General features: G+C 42.2%; 1 protein-coding gene across 1 annotated transcript in view; it reads left to right on the top strand.

Annotated features, from left to right (window-relative positions):
- The window catches only part of LOC122739691 (zinc-alpha-2-glycoprotein-like), a 67,851-nt gene extending 48,085 nt beyond the window's left edge, over positions 1–19,766 (top strand). The window contains exons 2-7 of the mRNA XM_043981338.1: positions 10,227–10,348; positions 15,675–15,935; positions 16,727–16,981; positions 18,089–18,367; positions 19,036–19,149; positions 19,636–19,766. Coding sequence (XP_043837273.1) covers positions 10,270–10,348; positions 15,675–15,935; positions 16,727–16,981; positions 18,089–18,367; positions 19,036–19,149; positions 19,636–19,700 — 1,053 coding nt within the window. The 5' untranslated portion in view covers positions 10,227–10,269 and the 3' untranslated portion in view covers positions 19,701–19,766. The remainder of the gene's footprint in view (positions 1–10,226; positions 10,349–15,674; positions 15,936–16,726; positions 16,982–18,088; positions 18,368–19,035; positions 19,150–19,635) is intronic.
- The last annotated feature ends 1,392 nt before the right edge of the window (positions 19,767–21,158 follow it).

Below are 21,158 nucleotides of genomic sequence, written 5' to 3'. Positions count from 1 at the left end.
AAATTGGGGTTAAGTGACTTGCCCAGGGTCACACAGCTAGTAAGTGGTCAAATGTCCGAAGCTGGATTTGAACTCAGGTCCTCCTGAATCCAGGGCTGATGCTTTATCCACTGTAGCCACCTAGCTGTCATGACTTCCCTTTTTGGACATGTTGCTTTGAATAGCCTATGGGATAACAAGTCTGAAATTTGGTAATAGGCTGTTGGTGATAAGGTTGGGTGTATACATCTGGGAGACATTTGCATATAGATGGGATCTGAGATCACTAGGAAAGACAGTCTGTTAGAGAAAGAGAGAAGAGGATCCATGGTGGAGCCCCATAGCAGGGAGGGAAAAGGAAAGGAACAAACATTACATGAAGCTACTATGTGCCAGGCACTGTGTTGTGTGCTTTTTACAGACATTATCTCATTTGATCCTCATGAACAACCCTGAGAGGTAGGTGTGAGGAAGGCATGTATTGGCATCTAACAAAGGATACTAAGGAGAGGCTAGTTAGAAGATACTGTGGAGAGGCCAGTCAGATAGGAGAAGCTGAAAGGGGATTGTCAAAAGAACCCAGAGTAGAGAGAGAATCCAGGAGGAGAAGGTAGCTGCTGCTGTAGAGAGGGCAAAGAAAAAGGATGACTCCAAAAAAGCCATTGGATTGGATAGTTAAGAGATCCCTGGTCAATTTGGAGAGGGCAAATTTTAGCAGAGTGATGTTTAGGAGCCAAACTGCAACGAACTGAGAAGTGAGTGAGAGCAGAGGAAGTAGAAGCCCTTCCTCCTGCAGACTGGTTGTTTTTTTCCTCTGAGAACCTACATTTAAAGAAACTTTAATGGAGGTTCCTTAAGGTTCTTTTAACATTTCTTTAAAATGGAAGTTTGTCGAGGATCAAGCCAGCCATGTCTTCATTCTTTTCCTGGGCACACCTCAAGACTCTCCATCATCCCCCACAGACATACCTTCTCTTCCCTCTCCCACCCTGTTCAGCTCCTTTTATGTGTTGTTTTTCCTCATTACAATGTAACTCTTGAAAGCTGGGATTGCATCTGCAAAGTTTAGCACAATTCTTGGAACAATGTTGTTGAGCTGTTTCAGTCACATCTGACTCTTCATGACCCCATTTGGAGTTTTTTGGGCAGAGTTTCCTTCTCCAGCTCATGTTACAGATGAGGGAACTGAGGCAAACAGGGTCAAATGACTTGCCTAGGATCACATGGCTAGTAAGAACTCTGAGGTCAGATTTGAACTCAGGTCTTCCTGATTCCAGGACCAAGGTTCATCCACTCCATTACCTAGCTGCCCTCATGAACCATAGTTGGCATTTACTAAAATACTTGTTGACTTGATTCGATGAGAACTTTTTCTAGGAGGTTTGTCTGTGAAACGGAGGTGAGTTATAGGATGGCAACTCAAGGGTGGTAGTAGAGACCAATGATTCAGATCACAAACTACCTACCTCTGTCATCCCATGTAACTCTTATCCATGCTCTTCTATAAATGCCATATATAGAGAGATACAACCAATATTCTGAAGAGATCCAAACCAATTCTACTTGGCTTGACAGTGCATGCAATTGGATTCCATGGTTATCCATTTTATCTTCCTAACTCTTTGTACGTCAAAGGATCATAGATCTGGAGGCAGAAGAATCATCAGTGACCAAGTCCATTTTACAGAGAAGTAAACTGAGGCCAGGGGTGTCCATATGGAAGATTATTGTTAAAAATATGTATGTCTTTAAGAAATTCTTTATGCTGCTTTTCTGCATAATTCTATATTTGTTTTGTGCTCAGTCTGTTCCCTCACCAACCCATGAACCAGAGTGACAAAGAGTTTATTAAGTATTTGGAAGGAATGAAGGAAACAAGCATTTATATTGGCACCTCCTCTGTGCCAGGCATTGTATTTATTAAGCACTTACTATATACTGGGCATAAACTAGGTGTAGAGAAAAAATTCCCCTATCTTAATGAGCTTCCATTTTACTGGATACTTGAATGTGGAGAAGATGCCCTGAAGGTTACTCTTTTTTTTTTTCCAAGAACTGTGCACCCCATAGAGTTTTTAAAAAAGTTTTTTGCACACAGTTGGTCCATTAACTCACACGAAATCAAAAAGAGAAGTTAGATGAGAAGAAGTGAGAAGCTAGAAAGCTTCAAATAGGAGTCAAGTAAAAATAGGGTAAAATAAACGTTGGAATCTAGCAACAAGAATGACATCTTTTCTGGGAGATGTTTGAAACTTCCCTATCACTCTTATATACCCCTTTTACTTTTTAGGCCTGTCTCTTCTCAAACTATTAGAGCCCATTTAACCAGGTCATCCTCTTCTTCAGCTATTCTGTGGCTCCCATTACCTTCACGATCAAATACTTTAAAGTCCTTCATAACTTTCCCCCCCTTACCTTTCCAGTCTTATTACACATCATACTTCCCATCCTGCAATCCATTGACACTGGCAGCCTTGTTGTTCCTCCTACAAGACACTTTATCTCCAGACCGAAGGCATATTCCTGGCTTGTTCTCTGTGCCTGGAACTCTTTTTTTTTTTTTTTTTGGGCAGGGCAATGAAGGTTAAGTGACTTGCCCAGGGTCACACAGCTAGTAAGTATCAAATGTCTGAGGTCAAATTTGAACTCAGGTGCTCCTGAATCTAGGCCTTGTGCTTTATCCACTGCACCACCTAGCCACCCCATGTGCCTGGAACTTACTCCTAACCTCTGTATCCTAGTTTCCTGGCTTCTTTTATGTCTCAGTTGAGATTCCACCTTTCTGGATGCCCCCTAATGCTTATCCCTTCCTTGTGTTGGTTTTCTTCAATTTATCCTGTATATATTTTGTTTGCACATGATTGTTGGCATGGTGTCTCTCCCATTAAACTGTGACCTCCTTGAAATTAGGGATTGTCTTTTGCCTTTCTTTCCCGCCTAGTGCTTAGCACAGTTCCTGGCATATAGTAGCCATTTAATGCTTGTTGACTTGACTTGACATTACATATGAGGAATTAAACAGGGGAAGTGAGGTAAAGAATGTCACCAGAGAAATGTATGGTGGAATTGAAAAGATGAACTGTTCATGAATAGAGAAGGAGGGATAACCAGTGGTTAGCCCATGAATTCCATGGTATACTTGTATTAGGGCAAAGGTCTATTAATTACCTCAGCCAATTTCAAAGCAATTATCTTTGTCAGGTGAAAATACTTCTTGACTGACTGACCAACCAACCAACCAAGCAACAAATGGGAACAAGGCCTGTATGTTCTTGAATTAATCAAAGCCATTTTATTATTTTATTTTTTTACTGAGGCAATTGGGGTTAAGTGACTTGCCCAGGGTCACACAGCTAGCAAGTGTTAAGTGTCTGAGGCTAGATTTGAACTCAGGTACTCCTGAATTCAAGGCTGGTGCTCTATCCACTACGCCACCTAGCTGCCCCCAAAGCCATTTTAACAAAGGCAGACTTGGTAACACTCTCATGAAACCGGGACCCTCCTTCAGATCCCAGGGGATTAGAATGAGTACCAAACCATCAGGTGATAGTGATCTAGCTGTCCCCATGAAAAGGAATAACTTGGGGAGGATCAAGAGCAATGACTCAGCTTTGGCTAAAGCCTTCCCTCCTATCCTTGGTTGTAGGATTTGCACTTTTAATTGAGCTTTCCAGTGCCTTCCCAGGACAACAGAATTTGCAAAGACTATCTCAAGGACAGAAATGATTAAGATTCAAGGTTCCACAAGGAGGCAAGTAGAAGAGCTGCATCATGCCTAAGGGAAATATCTTGAGTACCCCTGGCAAAAAGACCTTCCAGAGCTGTAAGTTATCCCTTTGCCACATGCACTTTCCAAGATTGAGCCCACTTTCCCTGGGACTTTGTATGTCCTTGGGGGGAGAGCATGTCACTGACTTCTGTGGGATGTTTTGTACTGACCGTTCTTACCATAATACCATAGTAAATACTCCTTTTTAAATGGGAATAATTAAGATTGGCTGGTTATTTGGTATCAGCTGATAGTCTTGGGAGAAGCACACTAGTTGGGGCTTATGTGCCACAGTATTAAAAGACAACTCTCAATTTCTTGGGATGCTTTGAGGTCCCTTTGAGGACATAATGGCTGGGCTCTGGGGAGCTTAATCAGTGATAGTGAGAGTTGGGATAGTCACTCCAGACTATGTGCTACATGGGGGAGTTTATCTAGGATAATTATTGAGCCTTTTGTACTTATAAGGACCTCACTGGAGAAATTCTCTGCTTGGCATTTCAAAAATTGGATAACCTAATTTTGAGATTCATTAGAAAAAATAGGGGGCAGCTAGGTGGCGCAGTGGATAAGCACCAGCCTTGGATTCAGGAGGACCTGAGTTCAAATCCAGCCTCAGACACTTGCCATTTACTAGCTGTGTGACCCAGGGCAAGTCACTTAACCTTCATTGCCCTGCAAAAAAATAGCATATTTCTCTCTTTTGTTGTAGACTATAATTGAACAGTCTTTTTTCGGGTGTGTTTCCATAGATGTCAGAGCAGTTTCTTTGTTTTAACTTACTTATTTGAATGAGTATGTTACTAATATTATGTTGTATTACTGAATCTTTTATAAGTATTGATTTTGAGCTTGAGATGAGAGGTATGGGTTTTTTTTGGGGGGGGGTTTAAGTGAGGCAATTGGGGTTAAGTGACTTGCCCAGGGTCACACAGCTAGTAAGTGTTAAGTGTCTGAGGTCGGATTTGAACTCAGGTACTCCTGAATCCAGGGCCGGTGCTTTATCCACTGCGCCACCTAGCCGCCCCAGAGGTATGGGTTTTTTAATCATAATATTTTAGTGTGGAAAGGGAGTTGGGATAGTTGCCTCAGACCACGTGCTACATATGCCAATGGAAGAGAATTGAAAGAGCTTCTCTCTTGTCCCCTGCCTCTCCCTGCACAGTGATAGACCTTTCATGGTAGATTTATGGGACTGGTCCCATGTGATAGGTAGTCAGGCATGGGTTGCAATCTGTATTGTTGGAGGGAATACCAATGTCGATGAGATTACAGGTCAATTGGAGTAGGTTCTGGTCTTCCATTTACCATTTACTAGTTGTGTGACCTTGTATAAGTCATTTAATTCTTTTGAGTCTCAGTTTCTTTTTTTTGTAAACCTGGAATAATAATGCCTACCTTATCTACCTTAGAGAGACTGGAGGATCAGATGAAATAACAGATGAGAAATGTCTTAGGGAACTCTTGGTCTTGTATTTTATTTTATTCTTTTACCAATTACATGCAAAGATAGTTTTCAACATTCATTTTTGTAAGATATTGAGTTCCAAATTTTTTTCCCACCCTCCCTTCCTTCCCTCCTCCTGAAGCCAACAAGCAATCCAATATAGATTATACATTACAATCATGTTAAACGTATTTCTACATTAGTCATGCTGTGAGAGAAAAATCAGAACAAAAGGAAAAACACAAAGAAGACACAACAACAACAACAACAACAACAACAACAAACAAAAGTGAAAATAGTATACTTCAATCTGCATTCAGACTCCATAATTCTTTTTCTGGATGTGGAGAGCATTTTCCATCCTGAGTTTTTTGGCATTGTCTTAGATCATTGGATTGCTGAGAAGAGCTAAGTCTGTCACAGTTGATCATCACACAATGTTGCTGATATTGTGTACAATGTTCTCTTGTTCTGCTCATTTCACTCAGCATCAGTTCATGTAAGTCTTTCCAGTTTTTTTTCTGAAATCTGCCTGTTCAGCATTTCTTACAGCACAATAGTATTCCGTTATGTTCATATACCACAACTTGTTTAGCCATTCCCCAATTGATGGGCATTCACTCAATCTCCAATTCTTTGCCGCCACAAAAAGATCAGCTATAAATATTTGTGGGTTCTTTTCTCTTTTTTATGATCTCTTTAGGTTATGGACCTAGTAGAGGTATTGCTGGGTTAAAGGGTATGCACAGATTTATGGTCTTTTGGGTATGATTCCAAATTGCTCTCCAGAATGGTTAGATTAGGAGAACTCTTGTATTTTATGAAAATATGAAGCATTATTTTTAGGAATGTGCCTAGAAGGTTTGTGTCATACTTTAAGAGTTTGTAGTTCCTGGTAATTCCCTCATATCCTTTCTTAGAAGGAATTGTCCAATGGCCAATGGTATAAAGATAGCCATCCTTGCTGAGAGAAATGAGTTATGACCTTGAAGCAAGGAGGTTGGCATGAGGATCACAACCTGACCACAGGTTGGTGACTGACGAGAGGAGAGACACAGTGAGGGAGAACTATTTATTCAGAAATTGATGGAGAACTTAGAAGTACGCAATGAAAGCTTGTGAGGGGAAGTGTTTTATCAGGAACCAACCCACACATCCACAGACACTCATGCTTTCAGTTAGGGCATGAGCTAAGGGTGTGACCCATGCCTCCATCATCAGACTTCAAGCTCATCAAGGACAAGGACCATGACCTCATCGTTATACCTGGAGGTCTCCAAGAATGGGCATTCTGTAACTTCCATCAGCCTAGGGACTGTGCACTATTTCTCTTCAGATGAAATCATAACACAGGGTAAAATATCAAATTGTTTCCTCAGGTTGCCTAACTTTGGTAGCATAGAAAAAACAATACTGAATTTGGAATTAGTTGACCTCATTTTAAATTCAACTCTGATACTTAATACTATGCAACTTTGGGCAAATCACTTACCCTCTCTGGGCTTCAGCTACCTTGTCTAGGAAATGAGGTGGTGAGGCTAGATGTTGTCTGAGGTATTTTATAGATCTAAAAGTTCTGATCTTTGGGAAGGATCGTACTTTCATCTCTTTAGGGAGGATGTTTGGAATTATTCATGTGAATAATTGAAAAGATGTAAATTCCAAGTTGGGAGCTCTTCATAATTGCATAACTATGCAAAAATATTTGCCTATCATAATGTCCATTCCTTCTGAAAATTATGTCTGAGTGTTTTTAGGTTTAAAGAAGCTAGTGACTGACCCAAAGCTAGGCAGTTATTTCCTATAGCTCAGAGCTTTCTAGTTCCCGGAACTAGGTGATGTCCCAAATAATTTCTTTTTCTGAGGGAATGTGAAGATATATTTGTCTCTGGGTTTGACAGTGAAAATATTGGCATGAGAGGGGACAGCAGCTGGTGTTTATTTCTACTATGTCTAAAATCACATATGGACCCAAGTCATTGAGGATTAAGCACATATTCTCAAGCACACATGAGTTAATATCTTGTTGTATCAAAGAATCATAGAACAATTTTAATTGGAAAGGACTTCAGTACCTATTCAGCCATGATCCTAGAAGAAATCATCACTATAGTGAACCTGTTAGAAGACCACCATTAAAAGGGGAATCTACTATCTCTTGTGGCAGCCCATTACTGATGACTAACACCTCTGGTGTGAGGGCTTGCTGAGCCCCTTTTTAGGGCTGCTCATCTACCTTTGGTGTCTGACAGATTCACCCAACTTTCACCTGTGGCTCCAAAAAGCTGTAGCACATGCAGCAGCCACACCCTGGTAAACGAGGTTGAGGGTAATCAATAGACCTCAAACCCATTGGTGAGTTAGGGGGGCATCTATTCCAAGCATGTGAAGACTTTCACCAGTGGGATGGGCAGATAAGAACACTTTCTTCCAGTGGCCATGAAGGTGGCTGAAGCAGGTTCTTTGGAGTGCCCAGAGCTTAGTCAGATATTGAAGATGCCAACGTCATCTACTGTATCCCAGGCCATTGCCAGTCATATTAAATTTTGTTTTGCCACTGGACTTCAATGACTCAGGCAGAGAGAGTGAGACTGATGACTGTGTAACACTGTTATGTGTTGGGATATTTACTGAAAAGATATAGCAAGAACAGAAGTGCAAAGACATTATTCTGAACCAGGGCACTTTCTCCCTTCTTACTTCCTTGGTCTCTGCTTGCACTTAAAGCAATTGCTACAAAAATCTGTACCACTAAGTTCATGCCTGAGTGCAGCATAACTGAGGCTTGAGGACAACATTTCTTAGCTGTCGGGTTAGTCCACGGCTGGGTTGGGTCAAGAGGCTTATTCCTTCCTGGCGACTGGGCTGGTGGCTATTACAATCTTCAAAACTCACAAGATTACAACCCAGTCCATTCTATCTATGATACATGTTCACCTAAGATCAGGAAAGAAGAAACACAATAGGGGCAGAAGAAATAGTACTTCTATATGTTCAATGCCAATTGTTATCTTGGGTGGAAAGATTAGGCCACTGGCATTACTTCTCTGTCCATCGAGAAGCTTATGCTGATTCTTGGCTACCAGGGGAGAGAGCAATTTAGTATATACTTTTTTTTTTTGTGAGGCAATTGGGGTTAAGTGACTTGCCCAGGGTCACACAGCTAGTAAGTGTCAAGGGTCTGAGGCCGGATTTGAACTCAGGTCCTTCTGAATCCAGGGCTGGTGCTCTATTCACTGCACCACCTAGCTGCACCCTAGTATATACTTTTTACATGTATACTCAGTTCTGTCTGAGCAGCCAGTTAAAAGGCTTTTCTTCACCATGCAGTAAAAATAGACAGGAAATAGTCGCTGAATACCTGCAAATGTTCTAAGGATGGGCATCCCTACTGAACAGATCCCATTACAACAGTATACTTTGAACAGCTGATCTCGTCTAGCCCTTTCCTCCCTTCCTCCTTTTTTCTTCCTTCCTTCCTTCCCCTCTCTCTTCTTCCTTACATTTTTCCTTCCTCCCTTCCTCCCTTCCTCCCTTCCTCCCTTCCTCCCTTCCTCCCTTCCTCCCTTCCTCCCTTCCTCCCTTCCTCCCTTCCTCCCTTCCTCCCTTCCTCCCTTCCTCCCTTCCTCCCTTCCTCCCTTCCTCCCTTCCTCCCTTCCTCCCTTCCTCCCTTCCTCCCTTCCTCCCTTCCTTCCTTCCTTCCTTCCTTCCTTCCTTCCTTCCTTCCTTCCTTCCTTCCTTCCTTCCTTCCTTCCTTCCTCCCTTCCTTCCTTCCTTCCTTCATCTCTCTTCCTTCCTCCTTCTTTTCCTCCCTCCCCCACTCCTTCTCTCTCTCTCCCTAGAAGTACAGTTGCCATTCATAGGCCTAAACCCTCTGTTGATTGCCACAGGAACTTTAACCTGCTCTATTTTTATACTGAACTAATTTGCCCCTTCTTAGACAGCCTGATGGCTCTCCACTAGGAGCTCAATATAATGGTGTCAGAATTATTGCAGACATCCTATTGACTTTAGTCCTATTGTAGCTCAGAACTCCTGAGCTCAAGTGATCCACTAATCTCAGCAAAGATTACAGCCATGTGCCATAATTTGCAGCCCTTCATGTTTTTTCTTTCTTTCTTTTGGGTGGGGCAATGAGGACTAAGTGACTTGTCCAGGGTCACACAGCTAGTAAGTGTCAAGTATCTGGGATCAGATTTGAACTCAGGTCCTCCTGAATGCAGGGTGGGTGATTTATCCACTGTGCCACCTAGCTGCCCCCAACAGCCATTTATCTATCTATCTATCTATCTATCTATCTATCTATCTATCTATCTATCTATCTATCTATCTATCTATTTATTCATTTATTATTATTTTTAGCCCTTTATTTTCAAAATTAGGAAGTCAAAATCCAGAGAACTCAAGTGACCTCCTCAAGTCACCAGACTCCCAATTCACTTCACTCTCACTCAAGAACTGTTTCCATTTACATGCTGACCTAGTCCTTCTCCCTCCAACCCTTCCCACATTGATACTTAATACTTTTTCCATAAATCAGAGTGAACTTGAATAGGTTGAGGGGAATCACAGTTCTTAAAAACAACTTTAAAAATATTCACTCACCACCCTGGGCCTTTCTAAGAGTAATTGCATTGAATTTTGCAGTTAACTATCCCTACCACAGACCTCCTTTCACTTCCACCCTCATGCCCACTGGCTAAAGTACCAGTTCTGCTTGGCAACAGTTGCCTAGTTTGTCAATGATAGGATGGCAAAGCCCGGAGTGAGCCAATGTCAGTTGGAGGTGGGGAGGGGAGAGGAGTTCACATGTGTATATAGGGACATGCTTTCCATCAGGGCTTTGAGTCAGATACAAGGTATATCTTCTGGAGGAAAGCCTGGAACTTCTTCCACATTGATCTTCCTCTCGCAAACATAATTAGATCACTCCTTTGCCTGCAAGGTAGGTATTGGGATTGCTGATTCAGGCTCCCAAGGAGCTCCTGGGTCTGTAGGGAGACATTCTCAGCAGTGGAATTCTCTTGACAGGGGCAAGTCCAGCACCCTGGACGGAGGCTGTCAGACATTGAGGATGGAGACTCTGCGGAAAAGGCAGTCTTCATACTGGCTGCTCATTCTGGGGATATTTATTCTGAGAGAGACCCAGGCAGGTGAGTCTGAGGGCTTGGGGGAAAAAAGGGAACTGAGAATGTGGAGCTCCCAGTCTGATAAAAGACCCCAAAGGTAGAAAGTGTGTCTCTTCCCTGAGGGTGTGGAGTATGCCTCCCACTTCTCTGTGGGTGGGATCCTGTATGTCCCAGATCCCTTGTAACAAAGCATTGCTTACCTTGATAATGTAAGCTCCTTGAGCACAGGAACTGTGACACTTTGGTTGTTTTCATATCCTCAGTGCTGAGCCCAGAATTTGGCAAACAATAGGTGCTTAATATATGCCAGCTGAACAAATGGGGTTAAACTCTACGGGTTCTTAGCCTTTTCTTCCCCTGGCTTGGATCCCTTTGGTGACAGTCTGGTGAAGCCTATGGACCCTTCTCAGAAGAATGATTTTAAATACATAAAATAAAATATATAGAATTATAGAAAAACCCAGTTATATTGAAATTTAGTCATCGAAATATTTAAAGAACAGGTTCACAAACCCCAGGTTAAAAACCTGTGGTAGAAGATAGAGTATAAGAAGTTCTGGGTACAAATTCTGCCACAGACTCTTACTGCCTATATGACCTTGGGAAAGTCATATAACATCTTAGTCTCTTTCCTCATTTGCAAAATGGGAATGAGGTGTAGTGGAGAGAGATATGGCTTCAAAGTCAGGAAGTGGGTATAAGTTCAACTTCTGATACGTATTGCCTGTATTGCCTTGGACAAGTCACTTAACTTCTTAAGTGGTAGTTAGAGAAAGTGCTGCCCCATATTAGCAGAGGGAATTTCTTTGTTGTGAGTTCCCTGTGTAAAAGAAATCATGAACTCATAATTTGGTCCAAAAAATGGGGAGAATAATAACAGGAGACCTTCTTTCACAGAATTGTTATAAGACCCAAATGAGATAATTTTTGGAAAGTTCCTTCCCAACCTTAAAGCCTCTATAAATATCAGCTATTATTTTTATGTTCTGATCAGTCCTCCAAAGGGAGATCTGTCCAGCCTGATTTTGGCCATCTTTTCTCTGGCTACCTTTCCTTTACTCTGAATTAATCATTCAACAAATATTCTGAGTGAATATAAACTCCATGAGGAAAGGGACTTTTTAAATTTTCTTTGTAACTGCAGGGTAACAGGCAATGTGGTATGGCTGACAGAGAACTTGGAGCTAGGAAGACGGGTTCAAGTCCTACCTCTGACACATACTAGCTGGGTGAACATGGGTTAGTCACTTAGGTTTTCAGTTCTCTGGACAACTCTTCAAGATTATGAGTTGAAGAGAAGGTTCTGAGCTGCAATGGTAGGGAGAATTATGTAGGTCAATGAAATCATAGATCCAGGCTCTATCCCCTATTTCAACTCCATTAGATAGCACATGATAGGGGCTTCATAAATGGTTGAGTTTCATCACACTTCCTGAATGTTGTGGTTAAATGCCATGTTGTCGATATGAGGTAACTTGGCCAGATTAACTTACTTAGATACTATCTGGATTCTCCCTTTTCCTTTTCATTTAGTTTAATCAAATTTTTACAATACAGAATACATTTCAATTAATAGATCAACCAATAAGCATTTATTAAGCACCCACTATGTACCAGGTACTGGGTATACAAGGACAAAAGTTAAACAGTTCCTAACCTCAAGGAACTGACAGTCTAAAGGGGGAGATATTGTATACAGATATTGGTCCCATACAAAGTAGATACAAGGTCATCTCAGAAAGGAAGGTAGTAGGAGCTAGGGTGTGGGGAAAGTAGAGAGAACTTGGAAAGATCTTCTGCAGAAGGGGCTGCTTGAGTTGAGTCTGAAAGGATTTAAACTTAGAAAACAGATTTTAAGAAGAGGAGATGAGGAAGGAGGGAAGTGGGGGAAGCCAAAGATGCACTAATGGATACTGGAGGCTCAACAAAGGGAAGATGACTTGTAGGCATGGGATACAGCCAGTGCAAAGGAATGGAGACAGTAGATGGAACACTATGTAACAATAAATTGGCAAGTTTGGGTGGATCAGAGAGAGTAATAGGTAAGAAGACTGGGAAGGCAGGAAGGGCTAGCTTATGAAGACCTTTAAATGCTAAATAGAAGACTATATTTGAGCTTGAAAAAATAGGAACCACTGGAATTTATAGATTGTGTGTGTGTGTGTGTGTGTGTGTGTGTGTGTGTGTGTGTGAGAGAGAGAGAGAGAGAGAGAGAGAATCAGTCTTGTATTTGGGAAAATCACTTTGACATCTGTGTGGGAGATAGATTTGGAGTGGGGAGAGATTAGAAGACAGGAGGACAATTTGAAGGCTATTGGAATAGTCCAGCTAATAGGTGTTGAGGTGGTCCCCTGTACAAGGATTGTGTCTGTGTGGGTGAGGAGGAGGGCATATACATTAAAGACGTTGTAGAGATGAAAGCATCATAATTTGATGCCTGATGGTATGTATGAGGCATTGGAGAATGAGGAGTCAGTATGTTCCTGAGGTTGTGAACCTGGGTGGTGCTGCTGCCCTAGATGGCAGTAGCGAGGTTCAGAAGAGGGGTGGGTTTTGGGGGAATGACAAAGAGTTTTGTCTTGAAATTTGAGTTTGAGATGCCTATGGGACCTAAGGACAGCTAGGTTGCCTGCCTAGCACATAGTATATACTTAATAAATGCTTGTTGATTGACTGACTGGGAAAAAAAGCATTGAATTTTGAAGTCTAGGGTAAGGAAAGGAGAAATTTTGGACTTCCCCAAAGTCACACATCTACTAACTGTGTGGAAGATCCTGCCTTTGAACTTACTCCCCAAGGTCACACATCTGGTAATTTCACTTTTTAGAGCCTTAATTTTCTTATCTGTAAAATGAGAGAGTTGGAATGGGTGAACTGTCAGTTCTGTCTGAGTTTATTATCTTTCAACTGTTTGTGATCCTTACAGTACATTCAAATTGCATATTCAACCCTACATGCATGTGGTCTGTTCATTTATATTCTCTTAATTCTACTGGTCTCACTTTGGATTATTTCATATGGACCAGTAGTTTCTAACCACGTGAGCATCAGAACCCTTTTTAATGTAAATTCTACTTCCTCCCAACCAAACATTCTGATAGTAGTTATGCTTTTATTATCTACTGATTGAGAAAATCCATCATTTCAAAAGTGGTCATGAATTCAGTTTCAATCCTAAGTGAATCCTTAATTTAGGAATTGCAACATCTACCTACATAGGGAAAATCATGTGATATGTGCTTGTATCATTAGTTTATGTATAGGGCGTTTGCTTATTTATCATACTGAGTTCTTTAATGACACGGATGCTTGCAACAATTCTGTCCGACCTGGGAGTCCTGAGACCACAGGTTATGAGTCACCTCACCAGCATGGATTTTTCTATATTTTTTACATTCTTCCTATTTAGCATACTTTGTGGCCCCCTTCCATAGATATTATGCAGCCTGACCATTCTCTGATTGTTGAGTCTTCAAGGTTGTTTCCAGTTTTTCATTATTTCAATACAGTTGATACAGAAGGCAGCTGGTGAGCGAATTAGGAACCTTGGGTTCTATTATTAGCTCTCCCATTAATTGGTCAGATGACCTTGGGCAAGTCCCATGCCCTCTTTTGGGTTCAGTTTTCTTATCTTCAAGGTAAGGGGATTGGGCAAGATAGTATCCAAGGTTACTTTCTACTCTGACAGTCTATGTTCTGCCATCCTTTCCAGTTACATTTTTTTTTGTTCTATAAGTCTTTGTCTCACTCACCTTAGTGCCTTCTTTATTGATTAGCTCTAATTCATCCTGTATATAACCTTGTTTGTAAGTAGTTGGTTGTCTATTGTCTTCCCCTTTAGACTGTAAACTCCTTGAGAGCAGGGACTGTCTTTTGCCTTTCTTCATATTTCCAGTGCTTAGCACCGTGCCTGGAAGTAGTTGTGTGACTCCAGGCAAGTGCTGTAACCTTTAGGCATCTCTAGAAGACCAAAAATTTCAGAGAAGGTGCTAACCTGCATTGGTCTCTACCAAAGAGTTTCTTCATTGGGAGTTCCATCAGTAAAGTTGTAGGTTTAGTCCCTAGCCCTGCTATTTTTTTTGGTGAGGCAATTGGGGTTAAGTGACTTGCCCAGGGTCACACAGCTAGTGTCAAATGTCTGAGGCTGGATTTGAACTCAGGTCCTCCTGACTTCAGGGCCAGTGCTCTATCCACTGCACCACCTAGCTGCCCCAAATACTTACACCTCTTTTTTTTTTTTTTTTTTTTTTGGTGAGGCAATGAGGGTTAAGTGACTCGCCCAGGGTCACACAGTTAGTAAGTATCAGGTTTCTGAGGCTGGATTTGAACTCAGATCCTCCTGAATCCATGGCTGGTGCTTTATCCACTGGGGCACCCAGCTGCCCCCTACTATTCTTCTTAAAAGTGTGGTGGAAGAAAGGCGCCACCACCTACAGGAAGTCTTTCAGTGTCCCCTCCCTTGTTCTCTCTCCCTCTTGAAATTACTTCTCCATCTATGTATTGTATTTCTCAATGAGAATATAGGCTCCTGGAAGCTGGGGACTGCCATTTTTGTCCATTTTCCCTTAGCATCCACCATAGTGCCTGGCACACAGATTTTTAAAAAAACTACCCCTCTGATTTCATTAGTCTGAATTCTCAGTGAAGAAACTGCCTTTGCTAACACCTGCTTTTTAAGTGTTGGAAGTAACGTAGGGGGCACTGAATGATTAAATGGATGAGGCTTAGGCTCACACATCTAGTACCCATCTTAGGTGGAATTTGAACCCAGGTCTTCCTGTTTCTGAGGCTGGCTCTCCACTACGCTTGGAAAAACCCTTAGGAACTACCGAATTCAAATCCAGTCTCAGATACTTTCTGGCTGTAGGACTCTGGACAAGGCACTTAACCTTTTTGTTCCAAAGTTTTCTCATCTGTTAAATGGGGATAATAACAGAAACTACCTTTCAGGGTTGTTGTGACTATCAAAGAGATAAAATTTGCAAAGCACATTGCAGACATGAAAGTGCCACATACATGCCAGTAATTATTATGGAATGCTGCTTTTAGCCTTGGCTTTTTATTTTATTTTTTAAGAGGTAAATTTTTTTGGGCAGGGCAATGAGGGTTAAGTGACTTGCCCAGGGTCACACAGCTAGTAAATGTCAAGTGTCTGAGGCTGGATTTGAACTCAGATACTCCTGAATCCAGAACCTGTGCTTTATCCACTGCATCACCTGGCTGCCCCTAGCCTTGGCTTTAAAAAAAAAATCCTCTAACATACTGGCATATAATAATGTTTGTTGAATTAAAATGAAGTTCTGCATTCACCCTGACCAAATACCACCCTCCTCTCCCCCTTCCCCTTCAGAGCTTCATAGCCTGGAGGTACAGGTCACGGTGGTGGCCTCTCCTGAGACTCCTCCAGAAATTTTCCTCAATTGCTGTTTGAATGATCATCTAATAATTGCCTACGATAGCCTCCGAAAAGATCTGATCTTTAAGCTGGATAGAACCAGTGCACCCTTGCAGAACTTTCTGATCCAGCAGAACCGAAAAGAACTGTTGCGAATGGAAGGTGAGGTTCAAAGGATCTTCAAGGAGAGGACACAGTATTACAACTGGACTGAAGGTGAGTTAGGTCTGCTGACCATTCTGTTCTTGGTTGCCTTGGCCCCTTCTTTTGACTGTTCCTCTCTTCCCAGATTCATTCCCAGGAGATCGGCCCAAAGCACTGAGTGTCCAGTGTATCAGGTCACTGCTCTTCACCCTTGCCACCCTGGCGAAGAATAAACAAGACTCGTTCCTTCCTCCTTCTACCCCTAACATTGTTGATTGTTTGATGGAGTGAAGTGGAAATTATTCCCCTGGCATTTGGAGCCCTCCACAATCTGGTGGCAACTTATCTTTTCAACCTTGCCCCATATTGTTCCCTTCAACTTTATTCTCCAGATTGATGGGACTAGGCTTTGGCCCCTGAACACAGACTGACTTCCTATCTCTGAGTCTTTGCTCACACTGTACCCTGAAATACCCTACTTCCCCTTCTTTTCTTGTTGAATTCTTACCCATCCTTTAAATCCCAAATTAAATGCCATTGTTTAGGAAGTCGGCTCTGATCTCATCAATTGGTAACAACGTCCTTTCTCTGATCTCATATAAAACATCATCTCTGTCTCTCTCTTGTATTTATCTTTGATTATTGTGTATAATAGTTGTCCGTGTTAGGGTACTGTCTTCTTCTTAGACTCCAAGGGGGGTAGGAATGGTATTTTACCTAAGCTCTGGATTTCCCCAACGTCTAGAAGAGGGTTCTGCACACAGCAATTGCATAAAAACATTGGCTGAATGAATGGTTAGATGGATGGATGGATGGATGAATGAAGCCCAGTCCTCCCTCTTCCTTCCCTTTGTCTCCAACAGGGATCCACACAGGGCAGGTCCTTATGAACTGTGAGACTGAAAGGGGCATCCTTGTGGAGAGTCGACTGGGTGTTGCCTTTGATGGTGAAGATGTCTGCCAACTGGATGTGGAGAAAGGACAATGGAGAGTCATAAAGGCAGAGGCTGAGGACTTCTGTCCCTACTGGAAGGATAACTTCTGGGCTGAGATAATTAGAAGGGATTGTCCCTTTTTCCTAAGTCTTCTCTTGCAAATTGTGCACTTGAAGGAAAATAGTAAGTCTTTGGTACCTTCTTACTTCTTTCCTGTGGAGTAGTCACATCCCCAAGGTGGGAGTCAGGAGTCCTGGGTTCAGGTCTAGCAGATGCCAGCTAGCTGTGTGCCTTTTCAACAAGTCACCTAAAATCACTGAGTGCACCCCCATTTAAAAAATGGGAACAATTATTGTAAGTATTGAAGTGGAGAGGGGCAGCTAGGTGGTGCAGTGGATAAAACACTGGCCCTGGATTCAGGAGGACCTGAGTTCAAATCCAGCCTCAGACACTTGACACTTACTAGCTGTGTGACCTTGGGCAAGTCACTTAACCCTCACTGCCCCACAAAAACCAGAATGTGTAAAATCAAAGAGCTGATGTATGGTTCAGTAGAAAGGCCAAAGTATTGAAGTGGAGAAAGTTCTGAACAAGGTGACATAGTCAGGAAGACCTGAGTCTGAATCCTGCTTCAGATCCTTATAAGCTATGTCACCAGGGTCAAGTCTTTAAAAATCAGTTTACTCATTTGTAAAATGGGATAATAATAGTACGTCACAGGGTTATTGTGAGGAGCAAGTAATATATAGAAAACACTTTTCAAAACACAAAGAACTAAATATGCTTTTATAATATGCTAATATAATTGGAACAATAATAATTGTTATCATCCCTGTTCTACAAACCTCCTAGGGATGACATGGGGATTTAAGGGCTGACTGGAGTCATATGACTAAGAGAAACACATCTTTTGAATCACAGAAATTTGAATTAGAAATTAGATTTGAATTTGAAGGGAGAGAAATCAATTCTTCACATGAATGGACTAAATTTGAGGTTCTTCTAATGGGTTGCCAGAGGTGGGATAGGTGTATGATAATCATAATGGAGACATTTGAAATGTCCATGAAATCTGGGCAAACTGATATGTGAGCTTGACCATGACCCTTTGACTGCCCTGTTAACTCTTTCCATGGGGTGGATGGGAGGTGATGAATGTCTGTAGCCTGTGGAGTTCTTAAGACTGACCCAGTTGTCTATGGCAGGGAGGCTGAGGAGCAAAGATGGTGGGGAAGGAGAAGAGAGTGAGGCAAAGAGAAGAGCAGATCTTTCTTTCATTTCTGTTCCCAGCACCCCCTGAAGTGACTGTATCCCGCCATGACACTCCAGATGGCAGCATTATCTTCTCCTGCTTTGCTACGGGCTTCTACCCTCATTCCATCCTTCTGTACTGGGAGAAGGATGGTAAGCTGGGTATGTGGGGGCAAGAGAACTCCACTGGCACCTTGCCCAATGCTGATGCCACCTACTACCTCCATGTTACTTTGGAATTGCCACCAGGGGATACAGGAGAAGGCTATGCCTGCTTGGTTGAGCATAGTGAGCTGGAGGAGCCAATTGTGTGCCCTGGTGAGTTTTCCTGGGGAGGGGCAGGGTAACACCTAGAATTCCATGCAGACACCCTTATTCCTTTTTAACACCAGAAGGTCTAAGTATATCAGTGGACTAAACATTTTATTATACTCTTGAAATGAAACATTTTATTTTACAAATAGGTTCCAATTAGTTTGAATAATAAATCTCCAGAAGTGGTTGCATTATTTGGATTATTCCTGCACATTTTCATTGTGCTGGAACCAATGACCATGTTTTACATACTTATAACTTCCCACAGATTGGATTTGAATACATGTGACCACCTTAGAAGATTCATTACTTACACTAATTGGGAACTAGCTGTGTCTCTATTTTCTTTGCCTTATGGATATAGAAAAAATGCACTATGTTGATTGATAGATTTTGGTCCTTTAATCTTGGGATGAGATACTAGATGGGACAATCCCTTAAAAGCAGTTCAGGACTATATCCAGGCCATGTGGCTACTGTAGAGGGATGGAGGACACAGTCCTCCTCCCTCTGACTCCCAAAATGGATCATGGGAGGACATGTTGGACCATAATATGTCAGTGGACAGAACTCCCCATTGTATCACCTCTCCATTCCATGGAGAACCTCCTTCTTCATCCTTCTATCTTCTCTTCCCACAATTTACCTGGTACCCTATATACCCCCTGTAGTCCCTGGAGAGAGAAGAAGAAGTCTCTGGACCATTGTTCTGAGTTCCATAGTAGCCGCTATCTTTGTGCTGAGCTCATTGGCAGCTTTTATCATGTGGAAAAAGAAGAAGACAGGTGTGTGGGGTGACCAGGGAATGGTGAGGGCAGATGGTATGGGAAGGAGAGGTTATTGGTCTGGGCAGGGGTCAAAGGGCTGAGGGGATTTTTGGAGAGGGTTCTCAGGGAAGATTTTTGGAAATTGAGTTCTTTTGACCCTCCTGATATGTGCAGAGAGATCTTTACTGGCATTAAGAGGAGACAGATGACAGAAAAATATCATTGCTAGAGGCAGGGGTCTGGATGAGATGACCTCTCAATGTTTTCCTCAAATTGATTACCTTTCATTATTTTCCTCTTTTTGACTTAAAGGTTATATGAGCCGGTGAACTATGGGGAAGAAGAGGTCATTGTCCAAGGGGAATATATGGCAGGGGTGTGTGCATATGTTTTTGTGAAATTCTCAAACCTGGCTTTCACATTCCTTCCAACTTCTTTCAGATGTTAGGAAATAGGTATGGGGAGAAGATTTTAGCGAAACCAAAGATCTTTTTCTCTCCACAGGGATGACCCCACTGAGTCAACTGGAGTGTACTTTCCCACCTATTTCTTCATCTGCTGCTCTGTAGTAGAAGACCAAGAGAGGCCCTCACCATATACTCTGAGCCAAGCATGATCTCTGCTGGATGCTTTGCCATGTACTAATGAAAACAATGTCAGCACACATTTCTCTGGTGCTTTATAAAAGACTTGTCCCACATGAACTCTCAGTGTCAGACAGTGCCAAAACAATGTTCTTAATTTAATAGATGAGGACACCGAGGCCTGGAATGGTGAAGTGGCTTGCCAAAGGCAAGCATTTAGAAATTGAACCCAGGTCTTTTGGTTCTAGATCTGGTGATTTTTCCCTATCATATCAAGTTCTGTCTTTCTCCATAGGAGTGTGGAAAGGTTTAGAGAAGAGAGAAAGAAGTTACATTTCTCGCCCTCACCTTTATCCTCACCATTACCATCATCCTCACCATAATCCAAATGGGGGCTATGTCTGTGGAAGGGTACCCATTTCCTTGAGGGACATATCCCCCTCTCTGAATCTAACACATCTCCGTTAGGCATCAGACAAATCTCTGTAGCCATGTATTACACACATCCCAGCTTCCCTGGGCAATGAGAATATTTCATTGCAGTCTAGAGGTGGCAGAATCAGAGAGACAGAAGACCCAGAGTATGGTCCCCCATTTGGCAGAAGATATGAAGCATCATTCCATTATGGAATAGAATCATTGAATCATTGTGCCTGTCTTCCACTACTATCTAACCTTCTAGAACAAGCAGAATCAGAGTAACAGGATTAGCTATTTGTCAGGCCAACAGGAGGATGAAGAAAGAAGCAGGCTAGTGCATTTAGAAGCTTGATTATAGTGGTCTGTGCTGTTATGATGGTATGACGTTGTTATGTGATAGATATACACATCTCCATGTGTCACATTAAATTAGGAACTTTTTGCTTGGTGGTCATGCTTTTTGGCACACAGGGCAGATGGTTTGGGAGAGGGGTAAATGCAAAGAGATGGGTATTCAACAAAGCTGTGAAGGTCTGGGGAGTAGTCTGCAAGTCTTTTCTTGATAAGGATTAGATACACATATAGTACCACTCTCTCCTCCATTCCATCTTCCATGAAGTTGCCAAAGGGATTTTCTTAAAGCACAGGTTTGACCTTGTCACCCCCCCAACTCAATAAACCCCAATAGTTCCCTATCACCTCCAGCATCAAACATAAAATCTTCTGTTTGAAGCTCAAAGCCATTTAGAATCTACTCCTCTGTGTCACCTTCCCCTCCCCCCCCACCTTTTCAGTCTTCATCTTTGTCCTTTCCACATATCCTTGATCCAGTGACACTGGCCTCCTGGTTGCTGCATAAACAAGATACCCCATCTCTTGGCTCCAACCACTTTCTCTCACAGTCCCCCATGCCTGGGAAGCTCTCCTTCTTCATCTCTGTCTCCTGGCTTTCTTCCTCAAAGTCCCAGTTAAAATCCTGTTGTCTACAGGAAGGCTGTTCTAATCCCTCTTAATTCTAGTGCC

The sequence above is a fragment of the Dromiciops gliroides genome, chromosome 2 (assembly GCF_019393635.1).
Source record: "Dromiciops gliroides isolate mDroGli1 chromosome 2, mDroGli1.pri, whole genome shotgun sequence".
NCBI lineage: Eukaryota > Metazoa > Chordata > Mammalia > Microbiotheria > Microbiotheriidae > Dromiciops > Dromiciops gliroides.
The sequence above is the reverse complement of the archived record's forward strand: the minus strand, read 5'-3'. Positions and strand labels throughout refer to the sequence as shown.